Source organism: Carassius carassius, chromosome 23 (genome assembly GCF_963082965.1).
Source record: "Carassius carassius chromosome 23, fCarCar2.1, whole genome shotgun sequence".
In the NCBI taxonomy this organism is placed as follows: domain Eukaryota; kingdom Metazoa; phylum Chordata; class Actinopteri; order Cypriniformes; family Cyprinidae; genus Carassius; species Carassius carassius.
The window spans coordinates 22990602-23012568 of NC_081777.1; the positions used below are offsets into that span (position 1 = coordinate 22990602).

The 21967-nt window shown below is 39.8% G+C and overlaps 1 protein-coding gene across 3 annotated transcripts in view; it reads right to left on the bottom strand.

Moving 5' to 3' along the window:
* Window positions 1-21967, bottom strand: part of znf423 (zinc finger protein 423) — a 154194-nt gene that overhangs the window by 46896 nt on the left and 85331 nt on the right. For 2 of the 3 annotated variants that reach the window (XM_059506590.1, XM_059506588.1), the window contains one exon: window positions 20265-20285. The exons of the other annotated variant lie outside the window; for it this stretch is intronic. In XM_059506590.1, the coding sequence (XP_059362573.1) occupies window positions 20265-20285 (21 nt within the window). The remainder of the gene's footprint in view (window positions 1-20264; window positions 20286-21967) is intronic. 3 annotated transcript variants of the gene reach the window in all.

Consider the following 21967-nt stretch of genomic DNA (forward strand, 5'->3'; position numbering starts at 1 on the left):
GTTCATCGATAATAAAACAATATATAGCAATGTAAAGTGCATTACAGCAAGGCAGGCTGGAGGACAGACAGACAGACATAAACAGTCTTTCACTAACACCAAAGAATGAAAAAAAAACAAGTAGAATCAGAGGAGGACAGGATATAACATTACGTAAAAGCAAAAAGGACTGTTTATGCTGATATGCCAATACACTACAGCGCATAAAGGAAGTGACCTGGGGTCACAATGACACTAGACTGTGCCTCAGAATTTACCTGTGTAAACTGTCGCCATGGCTACAGGACGCAGCATGCAGTGTGTGTGTGTGTGTGTGTGTGTGGATCGCTAACAGGTGGAGTGGGTGAATGTGGCAGGGCTCTTGGATGTGAAGGGCTCTCACTCCTCATCCCCTCAACTCCTGTCTTCCCCTCTCTTCCTCTTTCCGCTCGCCTCGCCGGAGTCATTACCGTCTAATTAAGTGCATGGCTTGTAACACAAGCAAGGCATTAAACTGAAACATTTCGCCCTTGTAAACGATGAGAATGATTATCATGCTAATTCAGCCACTCTGCCGAGGAAATGGGGCGGCAGGCACCGTATCTGCTTCTGCTCGTCTCACAAAGCTCTCACTGCTTTGATTCATTCCATCACATTTTTTCCCATATTGTTTGTGCTCTTTGTAGCTTCACCCTCCGCTAATGAAGAACTAAAGAGTGCCTTTTCAGAAGAATGTTTTCGTTTGCATATATTTGTACACTTTGAGGAAGGGAGATGTCAGAACATGAGAACGGAGGAGCTTTTAACAAGACAGGTGTTCTGACACAACCTAGAACATATTTACTTCAATGCAAAGAAACATCCGAACACTTAAAATCTGAGGTTTAATTAACAGGTTTGCTGTCTAGTGGTAGTTTAACGCAACAAGCTTCCAATGACACATAGTGCAAAACTGAAAATGAACAACAGCAACACACACAGACACAAAAACAGAACATTTAATTGAGGGTCTGAGCTACATATCCCACACTGAAAAAAAATATATGTAATCAGCAAAATGTGGCAGCAGGTAATATAAAAATTCAGATAAACATTGAAATTATCACTTGTCAATATTGTGAAACACCTATTTAAGATGTGAAAGAAATCGTTAGCCTTTAGTACCATAATGTGGCTGAATTCAAGAGTGTTAGTCTTCAGCAGAGTGTGTGCATGAGCAGACAGACAAGTGCTAAAACATCCATGTACACACAATCATCATCATCACAACTCAATGAACATTTTTTTTTCTTTTTTTTATCTACTTTCTTTAAATAGCAGTAAAACTGTTTTAATCTAATCTAATATATATGTATATATGTATGATATACATATATACATATATATATATATATATATATATATATAAATATTTTTGTTTAGTACTGTTTAATTTTTTATTTTATACTTTTATTCAGAAAGGATGTATTAAATTTATCAAGTCACAGTAAAGAATTTACAATGTTACAAAAATGTTCTATTTCAATTAATTGTTGTTCTTATGAAGTGTAATAACAATATTAATATATTAATAACTATTGATTTTTGTAAATAAATAAATGCAGCTTTTGTGAGCATATAAGTATTTGTTTTTCTTTTTTTTTTAATCAATCTTTTCTTTTAAATGGTAATGCATGTGTGTAAAGAGCTTCCAGTCCTTTTTTAAGTTTATGTATGGCTTCAGTAGAATGTGTAGCAGTGGTCACATTGGTGTGTTCACTCAGGAAGGATAACAAAAAAATGTAAAATAAACAATAATTTAAATATATAATTAAAAATAAACTCAAAATTGTTATAAAACTATATAAAGAGAGTCTGATTCAAAGAGACAAACTGAGTTCTAACAAGTTCTACTCCAAGTTCTACCCAGAATTCCTTCTGCCCTGTCACCTCCTCCATCTCCAGGCACACCCTCACACAGAACCCCTGCTGCTGTAATTAAAGGTGTCCTTGACAGTGATATAGGTCCATTTTCACACCCCTGGACCCAATACTTTTTTTTCTTTTTATCATTTTCTCCCCTTTTTAACAAACCAACCTTCCACATCAGCAACTCAGTGAGACTACAGACACACACACGTGCGCACACACACTCACACCCACTGGGGTGTGTGATGTAAGGTGTAGCTGAGACCTCCTCTTTCTCTCCGCTCTGACTTGATGGAGGTGCTAAAGTCTTGATGAGTCTGTGGGGACCTCACACAGAGTCGGAGAATCAAACATGCTGCGATATTTGCATACTTTTATTCGTAACTGTGGGTATGTACGTGTGGGTGTGAGAGAGGAAAAGGAAAGAAAGGAAGACAAAGGGTAACTTGCACAGCCTATGTATTAACATCAGCACTTTGCTTTGATTTTTGCCATTATATTTCGACCCCTCACTTTGCAGATGTCTAGTTCCTCTTTGTAAACAGTTCCTCACTACAATACGTCACAAATACTATTTTGTGCAACAAAACAACATTGCTAAAGTGACACACAAAAGGATCAACTGTTTAAAGAGTGTTAAAGCCCTCACACAAGACTCTGGGTGACATGTCAAGATAATAGTGTTAGTTCTGGTTTTGAAACAATGTTAGGCAATTAGTCTTTTTCCTTTCCTTAGCTACATTTTTCACATTGGTTTACCTTTGGTGTCGGATTATAAATAGTACAAAATCACTATTTTTCTTAATCATGAAATCAGATCATTTGTGATTTTATTTAACCTTTGGTTGACATTAGGGATGGGACGATAACCGGTTTTATCGATAACTGTGATAAAATGTGCTGAAGGTTAGTAATATCGTTTAAAAATGAATTATCATTAAAACCGTGTTTGATTATCGCGGTTTTAATAACTCGCTATTAAATCATGTCCAGCCAGCAACAGTCTGACGCAAGCTTTTCTATGCTTCTACACTTTTCATTGTAAGGAAGGAAATGCCACAGAATTTAATCTTTCTTTAAATTAAGTGCATAGAGTTGCTTGTTTTATTAGTTGTTTGTTGATTATTAAATATAAAACTTGCTGAAATGTTTTCAGTGTGAGCATCAACTATTTTTGAACACTTTCATCTCGTTTCAACAAAACCTTGATAATATTGATAACCGTGATAATTTTAGTCACTATAATCGTGATATTAAATTTTCATACCGTCCCATCCCTAGTTGACATGCTAATTGCTTAGTTTACTAGCTAAGCATAATGCTATCCGTTTGCGAAAAGCTTTTATGATTAGCTAAAACAAGATATCACGATAATATGCGGCAGTTTGATCAGGTGTGCAGGAAGATGAGATGTTGCATGACTCCAGAAATGGTCGTTTAATTTTCTAGAATTGAATATAATGTGATACATTTTCAAACAACAGATGTTTACATGTCTACTGGAAAAAACAAAGCAAAACGTAAGCGATATAGCAGATCTAGATATAAACACAAAGCCAAGCTGAGCAACATTTTTCTATATTTATTTTTTATATTCTTTGTATGATGTATCAAAGGAAACATCAGGGCTTCTATGCTACTTTTTAGTGTGCATTTTCACAGTTTTACCATGTAGTTCTTTTTCTTGCTACAGTACCTAGCAAAGTTGTCTGTGGCATCGAAGCCCTGACACAAAGAGACTTACTTCGTAAGAGTGTGTCTGTGTTTGCCCATACGTGAAGCCATAGCACAGTTGGACTGCTCTTTCAGTGTTTGGTACCACAGTTTCTGCCAGCAATGACTGTGCACCCCTAACCTACTTGGACCAACAATCGCAAGCAACTGAAACAAATTCCACCAGCCGATGTCAGGTGGTATTAAATGATGATTCCAAAAAGACTCTCTCTATGTGTTATATAGTTGACCAGCCAGAGACTAGGTTGTTTTTAAAAGGGTTAATAAGCTTTGTACACGCACATAGTTGTGTGGATCAATGCTGTCTGGGTCGAGGCTGGATAAGGGATTGTGGCAGACTAGAGCAGGCCTCGGGGCACAAACCCCACACCTTTAATCTGCCCCTCCAGCTCTTATCTATATACACCCAGAAAAGAGCAGAACCACATCTTTAATACGCACACACATACGTGTCAAGACAACATCTTCTAAAAGTTAGCACTTCTAACTCTCTTTCAGTCTTCAAAACACACACACACACATTTAAATAGATACAAACTGTAATATGATTACTTCGCTACAGGGAAGGACACATTATGTGGAATTGAAAATGAAGAAAATATGAGATGAAGGCAGAAAATCTCCCATAATTATTCTTACTCTCTGCCTGTCATCCGATGTCTACCGAAACCTCGAATCACAATGACATCCTCAGGGTGGTTTACTGCCTTTCCACAAATCTGTGTCCATCCCTGCCGGCTTCATCTTTAAAACCTTCACATTCTGTTGAGGCTGACTTTTTCACTGTTTTTATGTTGGGTTTGAGAGCTCCCAAAAATGTGTTTGTGTAAAATTAATAAATGGTAAGTTAACTTTTTCAAAATTTTCCAAAATTATTTTGATACGTTCCTTTGACCTAACAAAATTCAAGTAGGTATATACTATGAAAGATAATCTAGAGGCTTTTTTTTTTTTTTTACCAGTAATTATTCATACAGTGGTTACACTTTATAAATAACTTTCATTAATAAATCATTAACAAACATTATATAATGTGCAACTAATCATTAATTTATATATATATATTTATATATATATTTATATATATATATATATATATATATATATATATACACACACACAGAGTACAGATCAAAGGTTTGGACACACCTTCTCATTCAAAGAGTTTTCTTTATGTTCATGACTATGAAAATTGTAGAGTCACACTGAAGGCATCAAGGGCTATTTGACCAAGAAGGAGAGTGATGGGGTGCTGCGCCAGATGACCTGGCCTCCACAGTCACCGGACCTAAACCCAATCGAGATGGTTTAGGGGTGAGCTGGACCGCAGACAGAAGGCAAAAGGGCCAACAAGTGTTAAGCATCTCTCAGGGAACTCCTTCAAGACTGTTGGAAGACCATTTCAGGTGACTACCTCTTGAAGCTCATCAAGAGAATGCCAAGAGTGTGCAAAGCAGTAATTCAAAGCAAAAGATGGCTACTTTGAAGAACCTAGAATATGACATATTTTCAGTTGTTTCACACTTTTTTGTTATGTATATAATTCCACATGTGTTAATTCATAGTTTTGTCATAGTTATATATATATAAACACACACACACACACACACAGACAAATCTAGAAATATGAGATAATGTACTTGTTAATGTTAACTAATGAACTTATTAAACTACCAAATGATTAGCAGGTCATAACTCTGTGTAGTTTGGAGCCCCCCTTTTTTTAAATCAACAGTTATAGCACAGGTATCAGATTAATTACCGCAGGAGCGCTTTTAACATCTGCTTCAGTGTCATGTCTAGCGGGGCGAGCGTGTTCTCCGGCCTCGGCGGAGGTGTGAAGGGTGCGAGTTAAAATAAGAACAGTGGCGTCTGGGAAGGCGGCTGACTGGAAGCCACAAAGACACGTCAAACGCTCTGTTTCCTTAGAAACACCGCCACACTAGAGAAATGCAGTGTGTGTGTGTGTCGATGATTGAGTGTGTGATGGTATGGGCGGGATGTTAGCATGCTGTAAACACTGCAGGAGGTGGTTTTGTGTTTGAGAATGTGTGTGATATGCGACTAATTGCATTGTAGTAAGCATTGTCGAAGAACTTACTAGATTACCAATGCCGTGTTCTCAGGGTAGATTACAGAGGCTTGTGTATGTTTGTGCTTCGGTGGGAGTGTGTGTGCATACTAAGAAGAGATAGTGAACATAATGACCAGCTAATACTGCAAAACAACACCAAGAACGAACTCCCTATAAAGGATTGCGGCCGCCCGTCTATTTTTAAATCAGGTAACACCGCAAACTAGTTCACAAAATGCAGGAATCTGATTCAGGATTTTGTGCTGTGACTGTTAAGTGATTTCGCCCTCCCAAGAACAAACTTGTAAGAGCATACTTTGCTAATGATGGAAGCGCAAATGCATCCAAACTCTTCCGGATGTCCCTAAAGGTATCTGCGGCTCCTCCACAGAGTGGGCGGGCGCGAGCCGTGGCCCCGCTCGCTCTGCCGGTCAGTGCCGCTGGTTGCGAGTACAGTGTTGAGAGCTGCAGGTAGCTAAAGGAGAGGAGAGGAGGGAAGGCGTAGGCTTCATGCTTTATGTTTTCAGTAATTAAAACAGCATTAGGCTATTTATTTTCTCTCCCCGTGCGTAGCTGATTGGGCATGAGGGAAATGTGGGACTCGCAAAGCCGAGAAAAGAGCACAATTACACGCCATCAGCAGACAACATTAACTCACTAATAGGAACATGGCAATAAAAGTTTATTATTATGGTGTAGCGATGATTGCCTGGTTTAAGCTAACATTTATAATACTTAGCGATGATTAGGAGGCGAGGGCGGGTGAGGGGGGAAGGGTCACGAAAGATAACGGAAGATGGAGCGGGAACCTTTTCCTCCTGCTTTCTCCTCGGCGGGGATAAGGCTGAGGGTCTGTTCTTGAGAGGATAGCACTCATTAGTCAGCCTTCCAGACCTCCATTATCATCTTCTTCGCTAATGTTCTCTACCACTTATTCAAGATGGCTCACCTCCACACGGATCCCACGCTATTGGCTGCGGCTATAATGAGCGAGAGATGTGGTCGGATTGGAGTAAGTGTGTTTAAAATGAGTTTGCTCTTCGAGCGCCCTTTCCCCGGAGAGGCGGCGGCAAGATGCGTAACGCCTATGGATATTTTGATCCTCTTCTTATGGAGGACCCTCATAGACCCTGCTCACCCCATAAACGCATTCATACTGCTGAGTCTAGGCAAATACTACCCAGCAGCACCTGGCATGGCGAGCGATTAATATATGCAAAGCTACTTAAAAAGAGAAGTGGGGCTGCTGGAGGAAAACTAAAAATATGATGATGAGAAAAGCATGAGAAAGAGAGGGGAAGATTTGTGTCAATGAGGAAGCAAAAGGGACAGGCTTGAGAACACAGGGAATGAGGTAAGCGCTTGGTATAAGCTATGGAAAGCTAAGTGTGTTGGGAACGGTTGCAAAACCTAGTGAACTGCCTTGTTGTCTTAGAAAGCAACTGCCTATTTAGACTACCGAAATGAAACCTCATAAGTGACTGGAAATGTTCTTCATAGGCAACAACAGTTTACTGCTAGCATACCGCTAAGCTAAAAACGTAATACTCTTAAACATATCCATCCATCCATCTATTAAAAGTTTCAGACATTCTGGACCCAACTTAAAAAAAATGCTATAGGATTTAAAAAAATGTCAACTCTTCCAAATGACTGCATTCAAAAATGTAAAATAAATATCAAATAATAAATATTGAATACTTAAAAGTTAAAATTGCTATTTCATATCCTGTTCGCAACGATTCAAATTCGGGGAACACAATTGGGATTTCAAAAAGCTTTCTTAATTCAATTCAGAAATGTTATTTGAGCTTAAACATCCCCATTTAAATGAATTACAATTCATCCTTTTTTAACATTTAACTTTTCAGTGTTTAATGTTTATTTATTTTCAGTATTTCTCTCATTTCTCTTTGGTCTGTAGTCCATCTTGTTTTTTTTTTTGTTTTTTTTTACTAAAGTTGTCGCAGTACATTCTGGGATTACTTTCTCTGCAAATGCAATGCTGCCTTAGAAATTAGCCAAAATTATGTATCTTAGAAGGCAGCATAATTACTCTGCCTACATTTTGGAACAGACTTCATGGCTATAATGCTTTAAAAATTCTGCCTACGGAGGCAGCTCACTAGGTTTTGGAATGGAGCTGTAGAGTATGAGAGAGATAGGGCGGCTTTTCCTTCTTTGCTATTCTCTCCACGTCAGGGGGATAAATTATTCAGAGCCCAGGGAGACGTGTAATGAGAAGGACACGCATTGATACCAAATATTGCTGTTGGGAAACTATCGATTGGAGAGCTATTTGTCCAGAGTTTGGTCTGGAAGCGAAAGCTGTCAGCGGCTTTTAATATGACTGACACTTGCGTAGAATCCCAGCTCACAGTTCGCCCTCCTCCCTCCCCATCTATCCATCCATCCATTCCTCCATCTTCATCCATCTCTACCATTCCCTCACGACCCTCCAGTATAAAGGGGATTTACTGACAGAGGAAGGAGGGGGCTGAGGTGTGAGTGAGACAAAATGTGCACAGTATGGAGAGCAAGAAACACTGAAAGGTGCCAGCAGCACAATTAACGCCTGCAGGAAATGCAGCGAGTCAGCACAGTGTTTACCCTCTGACCTCTGACCTCACATCCAAAGGTCAGCAAAGAGTGAAAACATGCCTGTCTTGTTCCCAACACTGAGATCTAGTTCAAAACAGTTTGTCTGGTGCATTAAAGTGAGGCGAGACTATCACATAGCTTTCATGCTTAACTTCCCCTCTGTCCTTGGGCGAACACTGGACTCTAACAGTGCTAGAAGATCTGGCCCAGGAGGGGAGAGGATGCTTGCTTTGGCCTGGAACTGAGAGGTTCTGGCTTTCCTTTGGGGTGGAGGGTACGCAGAGGAGGCTTGTGGTTCCTCCAAGGTGGTCTGATGTCCCGGCCGAGTTTCAAATGGAAAATCTGAAGCTCTCTTCCTCACAAGGATGACTCAGTGTTCGCATGAAACTTCTGGCTGACACGAGTGCAAAACATGAGTAAATACATAAAAAGAACACAATGCAATGGCAAACTGTGCACAAATATGTTTAAATTGACTAGTTATTGCTCTTCTCTTTAAGAAGTACAGAAAACGAATACATATGTCTTTCCAAGTTTTGGAGTTCTATGGGAGAGCAGCATGTAGTAGCGGCAAGGTGATGCAACAATCAGCCCCACATCACATGCACTGGCATGCGTGGAGCGCTAACGGCCATCTACGACAGCGTAGTCGGTGGCCTGAGAGAACAGTGGACAGTAATAACCCTCCTCTTTCCCTCTTTCACACACACACACACACACACACAGACCTACAATTACAACATCAATGTGTGGCAGATATAAAAAGAAGCCAAAACATCATTACAATTAGAGTCTCCAGACTCTTCAGAGAGCAGAGAGAAAAGGAGAGAAGGTGAAAGTGATGTAAGAAGAGAAATGAGAGAGAAAAGAGGGACTTAATGAGAGGGAGAAAACCCTACAACAACAAATCCTCTGATTCTAAGATAGCACTTTGGCTCAATACTCAAATCAGGTCATTACAGTCTTAGTCTGGTTCACTTCGCAGCTTATTCTGGCCAATAACCGTACACTCAGTGCTTCTGCCTGACATGCAAGATGACTACAGTTTCTCTTTGGGTGTACTCACACTAGGCACGGTTGCCATGAACCGGGCCCGAGTACGATTGTCCCCCCTCCCCACTCCCCCTCTGGCCTGCACTCACATAGGAGGGTTTCAGCATTCGTGCCGGAGCACGCTTACGTCATTATGGTGCGCGACGGTTTCGGGATAAACAGGAAGAGCGGCGCTCTCTGAACACAATGGAGTCCATCGCTCTGTTTTCTTTGTGGATAATTTTGTGTCGTTTGGTCCACGGTGGTCCACAGCCCTCTCACAGCCTGTTGTTAAACAGATGTGTCGCCTTAGTGGCGCGAAAATTTTCACGTAATCGTGCTGCTCGTATGAGGAGGTTTGTAAGGTACCAGCTCAGCTTTTGGAGCGTCGCAAAACCGTGACGCTACGCGTCCTGTTCCGTGCTCCGGCACGGTTAGCGCTCACACTGCATGCGAACCGCGCCCGAGTCCAACTGAAGCGTGCTCTGGCCCACCTCTTCCAAGCGGGCCAGGCCCGGCCAATCGAGCCGCGCCCGGGCACGGTACGGAGCACTCACACTAGTCAAACGAACCGCGCTTTGGTGGTCAAACGCACTCGGGCACGGTTCAAACTGGCTAGTGTGAGTACACCCTTTATCTCCAATAGATTAAACAACAATAACAGATCCATATAATAGATCCAGTCCCATATATATTTATATACAGTTCTAGATCTACTGTTGTAAAGTTTAGAGTTGGCTTTTGAAAGAAGTCTCTTATGCTCACCAAGACTGCATTTATTTGTTTAAAAAAGGGAGAAATATTAGGAAATATTATTAAAAAGAAAACTTTTCTATATTAATATATTTTAAGATGTAATTTATTTCCGTGACGTCAAAGCTGAATTTTCAGCTGTCATTAATCCAGTCTTCAGTGTCACATGGTGATTTGGTGCTCATGAATTTCTTATTATCAATGTTGAAAAATGGTTGTACTTTTTATATTGTTGTGTAAAATTCTAAAATAATCAATGCATCATGCTGAAGAGAAGTATTAATTTCTATAAGAAAAGAATACACTGTCCATGTGAATTGTTGTACAAAACACAAAATAACATTGAGTTTTTGTAAAATAAAAATAATAAGAGTATTACGGCTTAATTTTGATCTGTACATTTTTTTTTTATTATTGTGTGGCAACTTAATTTCCAAAAACACTGGTAAAAACCTGACTTGACTGATAGAAGTAACATTACAAATCAGGCAATTTGATTCAAGCAACACAGAAGTTTACTGTGGATGGTCCATTGACAAGGCAGAGCTACTACTAAAATGAGAAAGGCAGATGAGATTTAGTCTTAAAATGGTGTTAAAGCAAAAATTAATAGCAGAAATCAAACCAAATTTTGTGATACTTCCTGAAGCTCCTCAAATCTACCTGAATATAAATTTAATCATGCATTTATGGCTTAACTGACTTTTATTCACACACTGACATATGTGCTTGATATTCATACTTTAGCCTACAAGCAAACTCTCACACAAGGCAAATAAGTCTCAGAGAAATGCGTACATAGATAGGCGCCTTTAAAAGAGGCCAATGTCTCATGAGTGTGCATTTAAAGTGCGCCTGTCTTTGACAGTATATAAGTGTGTATCATTGCGGCATGTGTGTGTTGTAAGTGGGGGAATCTAGGCCCTGTTAAACCCGGCTTTCCTCAGGGACTGCTCAGCTGGTGAAGGGGGCTGGGGGGTTGGCACAGGGGTCTATAGCTCTAAGAAGTCAAATTACCTCTGAGCCCGACTCATCAGCTCCTCGCACACCCACACGCCACACACTCATTAATGGCGTACTCACCAGAATATTAGCACAGACAGGACTCGCAAACATGCACGCGAACGGCACCAAAGTAACACTCGCACTGCAAGCCATGGACATAAAACTCTCGTAGCAACTATCCATGCTTCGCTACACACACGCGCGCATACACAACACGCAAACACACAAAGGGACGTGTGAAAATGTCTTCAAATAAACGTAACACATTCTCTCACACACACATATACACACACAGGGGCATTCTTGCGGGTCTCTAATGAAGCCCCAGTTGTGACGGCATGGAGGCGTCTGAGACTCCGGCGGGATAATTATGCCGCTCCCTCGCAGCTGAGTTTGGCAGATGTAGGGGAGGGGTGCGAGCAGTGCCGAGCACAGAATAACGAGCGTGGGGGAGCGGAGGTGGGATTCGGCACGGACCCCGCCATCCGCCATTAGCAGCTTGGCACCGTCACAAATGAGTGTTTTTCACCAGAGCACCGGGAAGGACTGCGAAATTCCAACAAATTCTAAGCTCATGCGCTGTCGCAACACCCAGAGAGGACGAGAGAGAGAGACACAAACAAAATAAGGTTTGAAACAGGGGTGGGGGGGGGGGTTCACGCCGCCATGACCGGATTTGTCACCTCTCTCAGCGCAGGGAGCGCAGAGCGTGGCACCCTGGGAAATTACCAAATCAGAATGCATTGATTTTCTTCAGGGAGGAGGCAAAAACATTCCTGAAAAACTGACATGGTTGAGAATTAAGAAGGAGATTGTATCAGACCTTTGTATTATTGAGAGCAGAGAGTGGTAGACTTTTGTTTTGTGAGGATGCTGAATAAAAGCGATCTATTGTATGCCTCTGGAACGCAGGGACCATGTGCGCGTCGGGTCGACTATTACATCCTGCTTTTCTCTCTCTCGTACCTCCTCGACTTCCATTTGTCTCTCTTTGTCCTCTTGTACTGTAATTACCATAGTGTCGCCAAGGTAGGACCGCGAGCTTCACTCCAAAGAATAACTTAAAGTAATTGTATAACTGTGTGTGTATGTGTGCGACGGAGCTATCATAAGTGTGAAGAAGTCCCAAAGCAGTGGACGGAAAATAATCTCCAAATGTTGTGCTTTCTGCCAGCTTTCTCTCCCACACATTTCAAGTCCTGAACGTTCCTTTTCCCAGGTTTGGTCAGCTGAGTCATCCGCCGCAGGGAGGTCGACCTTGCAGGCCGGTGTCACAGGAAACCAAGCCGCAGTGATCGCTGCCTTGACTGCGACTTCACCCCATATCTGACGATCTGCGGTGTCTGCTACAGCTGTAGCGTTTAACACTCGCCGTTTCTTTCACTAGCTAAAAAACAGCTGTTTTTGTTTCACAGCTCTTTTAGTAGACACAAACTCTGTTTCAAAACCTAGTGAGCTGCCTCCATGCCTAACTTTGGGGGGGGGTCGAACACTATATTAGTATAACATATTCCAAAGTGTTACACTAAGCTACCAGACAATAAAAATGATACATAGCACACCATTTCTATCTATGCTTTTCAGTAAAAAATTAAATTTAAATATTCAAAAGTAAATGTTTCTCTTGGCTCGTCCGCCATCTTTGGTAAATTTTTTCCACTGGGCTTTATGGAACGTATTATGGTATTGTATCCTCTGCAAAGGATTCAAATTGCCTTAGAATTAGGCCATAAAATATCTTAAGATGAACATATTTTAGATAAGTCTTCATGTTGGGAATGTGCTTTAGTAGGTTTTGGAATGGACCAAATAGTTTGTCACTCGTTGATTCATTCTACTCAATCCGCCTTCCACTCTCTGATGGTAAATGATCAATTTCAAGGTGACCCTGGCTGAATTACGGTGAGTGTTTTGTGCGTGCGGGCGGCTGCAGCCTGGACCCAGTAATTAACACCAGCGCCTAATGAAGTCCAGCTGCTCACCGTGCAGACTGAGAGGCTGCCAAAAACCAGGAGAGCCCCTGTCAGCCAGCCTCATCCTCCTCGCTCGCCCTCACTCACTTCCGAAGGTCAACCTCCCTCATCAGCACCCGGTCAGTCCATCTCTCTCTCTTTCTCCTTCCCTCTGTATCTATTCCTCCCGCAACATCTCTGTACCGATAGGGAGGGAAAAGCACTGATCATGCATTCCTCTCATCTCTTCCCTTGTTCCTTGCCAAATCTCCCCCATTTCCCCTCTGTCCCATGGATCCCTCCCCATTTCACCCGCCCATCACATCCCTCGATCTTGATGATACCAGATAATCTTCTATTCTCACTTATTATCGTAATCGCTTCATACGTTTTCAATCTGAAATTCTTCAAAAAATTCAAGGTGAAATATCTGAATATGTTGGTGATCCTGAATAACCAGGCCAATCACAGAATTCCTTCTATATCCCAAACTTCTAGATTACTTTAAGCAATAAATAAAATATTCTATTTTGTATAATATGGCATATATAATATTATATTTACACTAAATATATGTATCTAAATGTATGTTGTTGTACATGTATGTTTTATTATGTAATGTATGTATTGCATAATGTAATATACTTTTTAATCTTTAATATCTTACATGGTCACAGTAATTGTGCATCCTATGTTTAAACTTTTAAAATAAGAACAACTTTCCTCAATAAATCACATGATTTGAGGTTACAGTCTGTATTCCAAACAAGCTGGTAAAAGTTGCAAGTTTAAAACTTATGAACACTAGTTAATGAAATGAATGCTATAAACAATCCAGATGTAACTCAAAGCGAGAAACAAACACAGAATGCCTCTGAACGCAGTTATACATACAACAAAACAAGGAGACAGACAAACAGCAGAGGCATGTTAGAGGCATACCCACAGGGTAAAAGTGAAGATTTAGAGAGAATCCTAAAAGAAACCTAACAGGGGATAGGCCTATCTTAGATCTACCGTGTCCCACACCTTCTGTTTTTTTTATCTGAAAGTCACACCTCTGAGTTCCCTTCTGGATTCATCCTTCCTGTCTTCCATCTCCTCCTCACTCTGACTCCTATTCTGGATCAAAGCTAGGATTCCTGTCATACAGGCACCTCTCACTGCTCCTCAGAGAGCGGCCTTTGAAGAGTCCAACCCCAGGTGGCCCCTTCTCCCACACACGGGCTCGAGTGCACGCACATACTGTACACTGAGGGGCCTCTACCCGTCTCTCTGGGACCTCCGCCCCCGCCCTTCCATCGAGAGTGTGCCTTCCCCTGAGTCCTGCGCATCTCACATAGAGCCCTGATGAGCTATGACATCCGCTTATTCCTTCCTCCCACACACACACACACACAGTATATACTGTATACTCACACACTGAGCTGATGTGCAGAGGCAAGATCACACCAGACAGCAGATGTTAATTATCAGGCAGTATTTAGGGGGCTTTATTTGCAGAGTTTACCTGGCACCGCTGTATCACCTGCACCGCTCTGCTTTTCTGACGACAACTAGAGAGAACTTGGGTTCTTACAAAATCCATACCTTGTCCCCACCTTTTCTTCTGTTAAATCGCACCTTCCTTGACCCCTGCACACCTTGATTGACCTCCTTAAAGGGACAGTTTAACCAAAAATGAGACCTCTTCATTTGTAAATTATTTACTTACCCTCTTGTTGTTCCAAACTTGTTTGACTTTCTATTTCTGACCACTTTCCTTGAGATTACTATGAATGGGGACTTTAAAGCGTCAACAATGATGATTTAAATGCTCCAAATGACTCATGCTCTACATTTCAATTATTCTGAAGCCTTATGATATGCTTTCTAGGAGAGAAAGACCAACATTTAAGATAAGTAGAGCCAAAAAAAGTCTGATTCATGAATGACTCATTCACTTATGATCCACTGAAAAGATCCAGTTCAAAAGAATGATTCATTCACAAATTGGACATTACTAGTTATTTTAGGAATTATCGTGAGGAAATCTAATAATAATAATAATATTAGGCATAGATCTATTCTGTTTCTCACACAAAGTTATCATAAGGCTTAAGAAGACTTTAAATATATAGTGACTGAATCATATGGAACATTTATAACAGTTTTAAAATAAATGTTTAAAGATTCAGTCCATCATAGTAACTGCATAGAAAGAACATGCATAACATTGCTGAAAGAATATTAACAAATAAATACCTACAGAATTTTTAGATTTGGGTGAACTATCGTTTCATCACTGCACTCTTATCACATTTCCTCCCCCTCATCACGCATCCATTGTGTAACGTGATTTGCACGTAAGTCCTCTTCGCCAGCTACGACAGATGCCACTGTCACTCGAGAAAATAAATTCAGAATACTTAACGAATTAAGTGAGGAGCAAATTGCGGTTGGCCCCCTTTCATTATGCACAGATAGGCAGGCAGCTTGTTTGTCTTTTTAACAATTACCGCACGGCACGGACAAGGGAGGGTTGGGAGGCTGACGAGCTCCTGATATCGCCGCTCCTTCCCCTCCACGGCAGCTGGCTGAGACACACCTGGACGGATCTGGGACGGCGGGGAGGGTAAGTGGGAAACGGGCTGCACCTCTACCAGATTTACCTGACAAAGATGTACACACAAACTGCTAACATACCAGCATGTCAAAGATTCATTCGGATCTAGTGCTTCCAGTGTCAGTAAACCCGATCAACTATAGACACGTTCCTCCGCAGTGTTTTCGTTAAGCACACCTGCAACCCCTGCCCATGCGATTTTGCCACGTCGCCCGCAAGTGTACCTCATTTTCCATTCTGTTCCCACATCTTTTGGAGGAGGCTCCCCCTGAGCAGTTCTCTTATAGATCTCCAAACAGCTTGTAATTACCTTTAATAAACAGCATAAGAAGCAAATCAAGCGCAAACGTGGCAAAATGAGCTCTCAGGGGGATCAGACATCACTCAGCCTTGCAAACAAACATTTCGGCAAAACACTGCTGCCTCACTCCCTTTTCAACATGACATTCTCTGTGGGGGCTATTCAAAGGAGGGAAGAAGGAAGAGATAGAGAAAGGAATTAGGAATTGAAATCAGTGGTGTTTGGTCATGGAGAAAGTTAGGGGTCATGTGCTACCACAGCATGTTTGAGCTTGAATGTGAATTTACACACAAACTTGCATACAGTTCAATAAAAATGCATGATGTATAAGTATCATACTAGTTATTTGTTTTGTCTTTAAATTAACATAACACTATAAATTACACATTCAACACTATAAATGAATCATAACACTGCTGAACCTAATCTTACAAAAACAACAACTCACAAATACATCTTTGCCATTTAAAACAATGTAATATTAAATTATAAATTTGAGTGTTTTATATGGTTAATGCATTTAGATTTTTTTTAATAAAATATAAAATAGATGTTATACATCAGCTATATATTGGTTATTAGTAAAGACATTATCTATTTCAACTTAATGCTGTTCTTTTGAAATTCTATTTATCAAATAATCCTGAAAAGACTTTTTCCGTTTTAAAAAATATTAAGAACTACAACTATTAAAAATATACAACTATTAAAAATATTAAGAACTACAACTGTTTTCAATAAAAATATAAATGGTTCTTCAGCACCAAATCAGTATATTAGATTGATTTGTGTGTGTGATTCTGAAGACTCTTCATAAATCCACGTTAAAATCTTCATTACTCATTTAAAATGTAAAAAATTATTTTTAATAATATTTAATAATATTTTTAATAAATTATATTTAATAAGATAATTTTTTAACCTATATTATAAATTAATTCAATTAATTCAATTCAATAATATTTCACAATTTATCTGTTTATTACTGTACTTTGAATCAAATAAATCCTTGGTGAGTGTAAACTACTTTTTAAAACCTTTTTAAAAAATCTTACTGACCCTACACTTTTTAACAGTAGTGTATACAGGTCAAGCAATGATGTGCTCAATAAGTAAGGCATTATCTACAGTTGAATGCTTGCTGCCAACAAGGTCATCAAGACCCTGATTTGAAGCACACTAAATTAATAAACAAAACAAAAAATTGATTTTAGATAATTTTATTACATGAGAGAAATGAGACGGCAAACAGACAACATACAACTAGTATAGCTATGTAAGAAATCTGTTACCAAATGCTGGGCAACGTTCAATTAATTAGTTTAGCAGTCATTACACAAAAATATTTGAGTGCAGAATGACCATTCAGAAACAAGTATTCAGAACACCTGCATAGTAAAACTCAAACATATGCAGATGTGCATGTGTTCAATCGTGCACGTGTGTTGCATTGATTTGGTCAAGCTTAACTCCCTCAATATTTCTCTCTCCCTCTCTCTATTCACCTCTAGCAGCGCACCCTCATTCATCCCCCTCAAACGTTGCCCAGCTCCTATGAGGTTCCGCCTGGCTAGCTCCAGGTGGTCTATGATGTGCATGAGGGGCTGTCATCTGTTCCCATGCTCACGTACTTGCCACATGGGCTGCAGTAGAGAGCGCCACACCATTAACAAGCCATAAAAACCAACCCAACCCTTTTAAAACATCAGAACACTGAGGAATAACTGCTCTCACCAAAGCCACTCAACCTAACATCGGCTCGGCGCACACAATAGAGACATCAGGGGCTGGATAACAGAGAGTGACATGCAATGTGAAGGAATGATGATTTCTTTTGCTCTCAAGACTACAGAATGGAGGGGACTGGAGTATGGCTACACACACACACACACATACACAGTGTGGCCCTAGGCTAGACACTGGCTTGCTCGCATATAGGACGGCTCAGTGAAGTGAACCCTCATCCACATTATCTACATCCATTGACTCCTAAAGCTTCTCGTGTGCTGCCTCATTAAGTCTGCGCTGACACAGAGAGACTGCGCCAGGTCTCCTTTAGTAGCCAGCCTCCGTGCATGTGTGTGTCTATTTGTGTAAGTGTGTGTCTCTCTATAGTCTACAGCATGAGCTAGGCATCACCTCCAGCTAAATAAAAAGTCTGCACTTCTCTGTGGCATTGCTTTCTGTTAGAAAAATAAGCACAGGTCATCTTTACCACAACGAGACAATCCCGCAATCCTTCACTATGCACTAAAGAATTATCTGACTTTGCTGGCGCACATTGAAAAAAAAGATTTTCGACAAATAATAGCTGTGATGTGACAAGACAAAGATTCAAATATGGAAAAGCGCACCCACAGTTGAGACAAGAAGACTATAATGGCATCACAGAGAACACCCTGGGGTCAAACGGCAAGCATCTATGTGGCGTTGCCTTGACAACACATGTGTGACTTGTGCTCCAGGCCTCAGAATCACTGCGATGAATAACTAAGAATCAACGGTGACATTAGCAATGCTCTCTGGAGAGCAGCCACATTCAGGTGTATGTGCATTCATGCCCCTGGCCTAGCCCCATGCACAAATAACCACTATGACAAAGTGTGTGTGGGTGTATGTGTGTGTAAACTGGCAGAGGGAATGGGGTACAGAAATCAAATGACATGATAATATGAGCAAAGTTGCGCCCCTTTTGACATCACGTTCTAAATTAAATCATATTCTACAACTGAAATGAGAGTCTCATAAACTGTTTATTCTAAAATAAATGTCTTTTAAATTTCAAGTGTCTGAATTTTAAATAATGCAACAAAAAAGACAATCACATTAAAAATATGTTTGTACAGAAGAATTTAAATAAACAGAATTGAACTTCTACTAAATGTTTTCAAAGAACATATTTTATGAAACTAAAGAAATAATCAGATAGATTTTTTTGGAATTTGGAATGAATTTTAAGAATACTGTTTCCATCAACTTGTCAATCTGGACAACGCTGTATGCTGTGTGCTCTGATGTAAACAAGCACGCATAAGAAGCACATGGAGGAACACTTGAGAGACCGCTGAATGAAAGTACATTCACTCTCTGACAGCAGATGGCACTAAACTGCAGAAAATGCAGCCCTTATCCTGGAAACCCATAAATAAAGCAGCTGCAACGTTCTAAAACATATTTAAATAATTTAAATAGCCATTCAGATTTGTGTATTCATTACAATGTTCATCACAGTGCCAAATACTTAAGTATTTATACTTAATAGGCTATTCATTTTCAAAAAAAAATCTGGACTACAACATGCCCTAAATATTGTTTGAAAGTGTTTTGATTCTTTATTGTTATTTCACACTTTACAATAGGGCTTCATTAGTTAACATTATTTAATTCATTAGTTTACATAAACTGCCAGTAAAAAATTCTTCTGAACATTCATCAATCTTAGGCATTCCAATATTTAATAACACATTGTTAAAATCTAAATTGCAACTGTGTTATTTAAAGAGCTATCGTGATCTAAGACTTGTATTTTTTAACAAAGATTAATATCTTCTGTAGCCAATGTAGCTATTGCTCTTTGTGAATGTTAATGGTTAACTAATGAGGTCTTACTGTAAAGTGATACATATGGGTCCTTTTGCACTTTAATCTGTGTAAAACTTTTAACTATATATTTTTCTTTATTGATTTATTGTATTTAAATGTTCAGTTATTTTTTACATAAGAAAAAAGTTATTTAACCTGTTATACTGTATTATGACCACTTTTTTAAACTAAATTTCAATACGGGGATAATACTGTATACCGTGATAAAAGCATCAGAAATTAATTGCAACAGGAAAATTTGATACCACCATATCCCCTAATTGATACAACTCCTATTCTATGGAACTAAACCACCATAACAAGAAAATACTTTTACTCCACTTATAAAACTAACAAAAACGCAAGATGTGAGGGAAGTCCACAACACATTATTATTTTAATCCTGTCACAACATAAATCCGCCTTTGCAAAGACTGTTGCTGAAGGGTGGAGGCTCCCAAGTAAAAGCCATTTCTCCTTTAACATGCTACAAAAACGGTCTGTTTAATTCTGAGAGTATGGAAAAAGAGCATGAAAACTAAATTATGGGGACCTGAAGGAAAATGAATGACAAGTGATAAAAGTATGGCATGACCCCTTTATGTGACCAATCATGCACTGTTCTATACTATAGCCCCGGTCCTTCTACTCAAGCAGTGAGAGATGTATGTGTGCTGGAGGGGGGTCATTCATTCAGGTAATCTAGCTTAGAATGGAGAGAGATAAGGGGGAACAAACCTTGCAGCTGGGCAGGCTCTCCTATGGGCCGTCCGACAGGCAGGAAAGAGAAGGCAGGGTGACAGTTAGTCAGCAGCTCTATGATCACATGAGGGTTAGATGGTGGAGGAGGGGTCAGACATGGGGGTCATGGCTCACTCATGGTGACGGTATGGAGGGAGACTGGGCTGCCATGGTTTTGCATGTCTTTAATTGTCAAAATACACTGGAACTAGAAAAATAACCATTGTTATGGTGTGAGTTCCCTCTAAAATTACACTTTTGTCATCATTTTAGGCACTCAAATACAACTATTAAAAAAAGGTTCAAACATTCACTGATGCTCCAGAAGGAAACAAGATGGATTAAGAGTTTGGGGGTGAAAACTTTTGAACACGATGAAGATGGCCAAATTTTTCTTATTTTGTTGAAATATAATTTTTTTTCCATTTAGTTCTGCCCTTCGTAAGCAACAAAATATACTTTTATGTTTCCCTTTCAAATTAAGTACAATCTACCTTGATCTTCAAATTCCAAAAGTTTTCACCCCCCAGCTCTTAATGCATCTTGTTTCCTTCTGGAGCATCAGTGAATGTTTGAACCTTTTTTTAATAGTTGTGTTTGAGTGCCTCAATTGTCCTCAGTGTGAAAAGATGTATCTCAAAATCATACAGTCACTGCTGGAAAGGGTTCAAATATGCATAGATGCTGGAAAACTGAGGATCTGCAGGACCTTAAAGAACAGTTCTCAGTTTTACTGTTCAGAACAAACAAGCGACTCAAGCACAGCCATCACAAAACAGAAAGACAGTCATGGATCATCCAGGTAACAGGACACAGTATTAAGAACTAAGGGTTCCCAAACTTTTGAATGGGGTTATTTTAATAATTTCAGCAATTTTTTTGTCTTGTTTACTAAATGTAAACATCTTTTATGTACAATATCTTACTCAGGACAGTACTAAATAAAAAAAACATGCATTTAGTATGACCTCTCTTATCTTTTGAAAATTATTCACATTTTCACAGATTCTGCAAGGGGTGCCCAAACTTTGGAGCCCCATTGTATTTTTATTTTTGCATGAAGAAGTCCCTCCCAAAAATTTTAATTGTATCATCATTCATGTAGTTCCAAACCTGTATGCATTTATATCTTGTGCAGAAGCCAGAAGAAGATTTTTTGAATAATGTTGATAACCAAACAGTTTTGGTTCCAAATTTTTTTTGTCCATATAATGGAAGTCAATGGAAACTGCAACCGTTTAGTTACCAACATTCTTAAAAATATCTTATTTTGTGGTCCACAGAGGAAAGGAATTCATACAGTGCAAGTTTGTAACGACATGACAAAACAGACCTTTTAGGTGGACTATCCCTTTAACAACTTGTCCTCTAACGCTCAATCCTTTCACAGATCACAGCCGTGCGATACAAGAGACCTTGGAAAAGATAAATGAGGAGAGAGAGAAGACGAGATAGGGAGAATCAACGTTGGACGGAGGGGGGTGAAGAGGCTGACTACAGCTCAATCCACTAATAAAGGCAGATGAAGGGGAGGTTAAACACAATATGCTAATTGAAATGTGTTGGCTGATTAAGGGCGATTGAGAGGAAAGTGGACGTGCTGTGAGTTCTGTACGCTGGTGATTAGTGCAACATTAGTGTCTGCATGCTTTTCTTTGTGACGTACCCAAATGGACGGATGGACATAGAGGTGTGTGGGG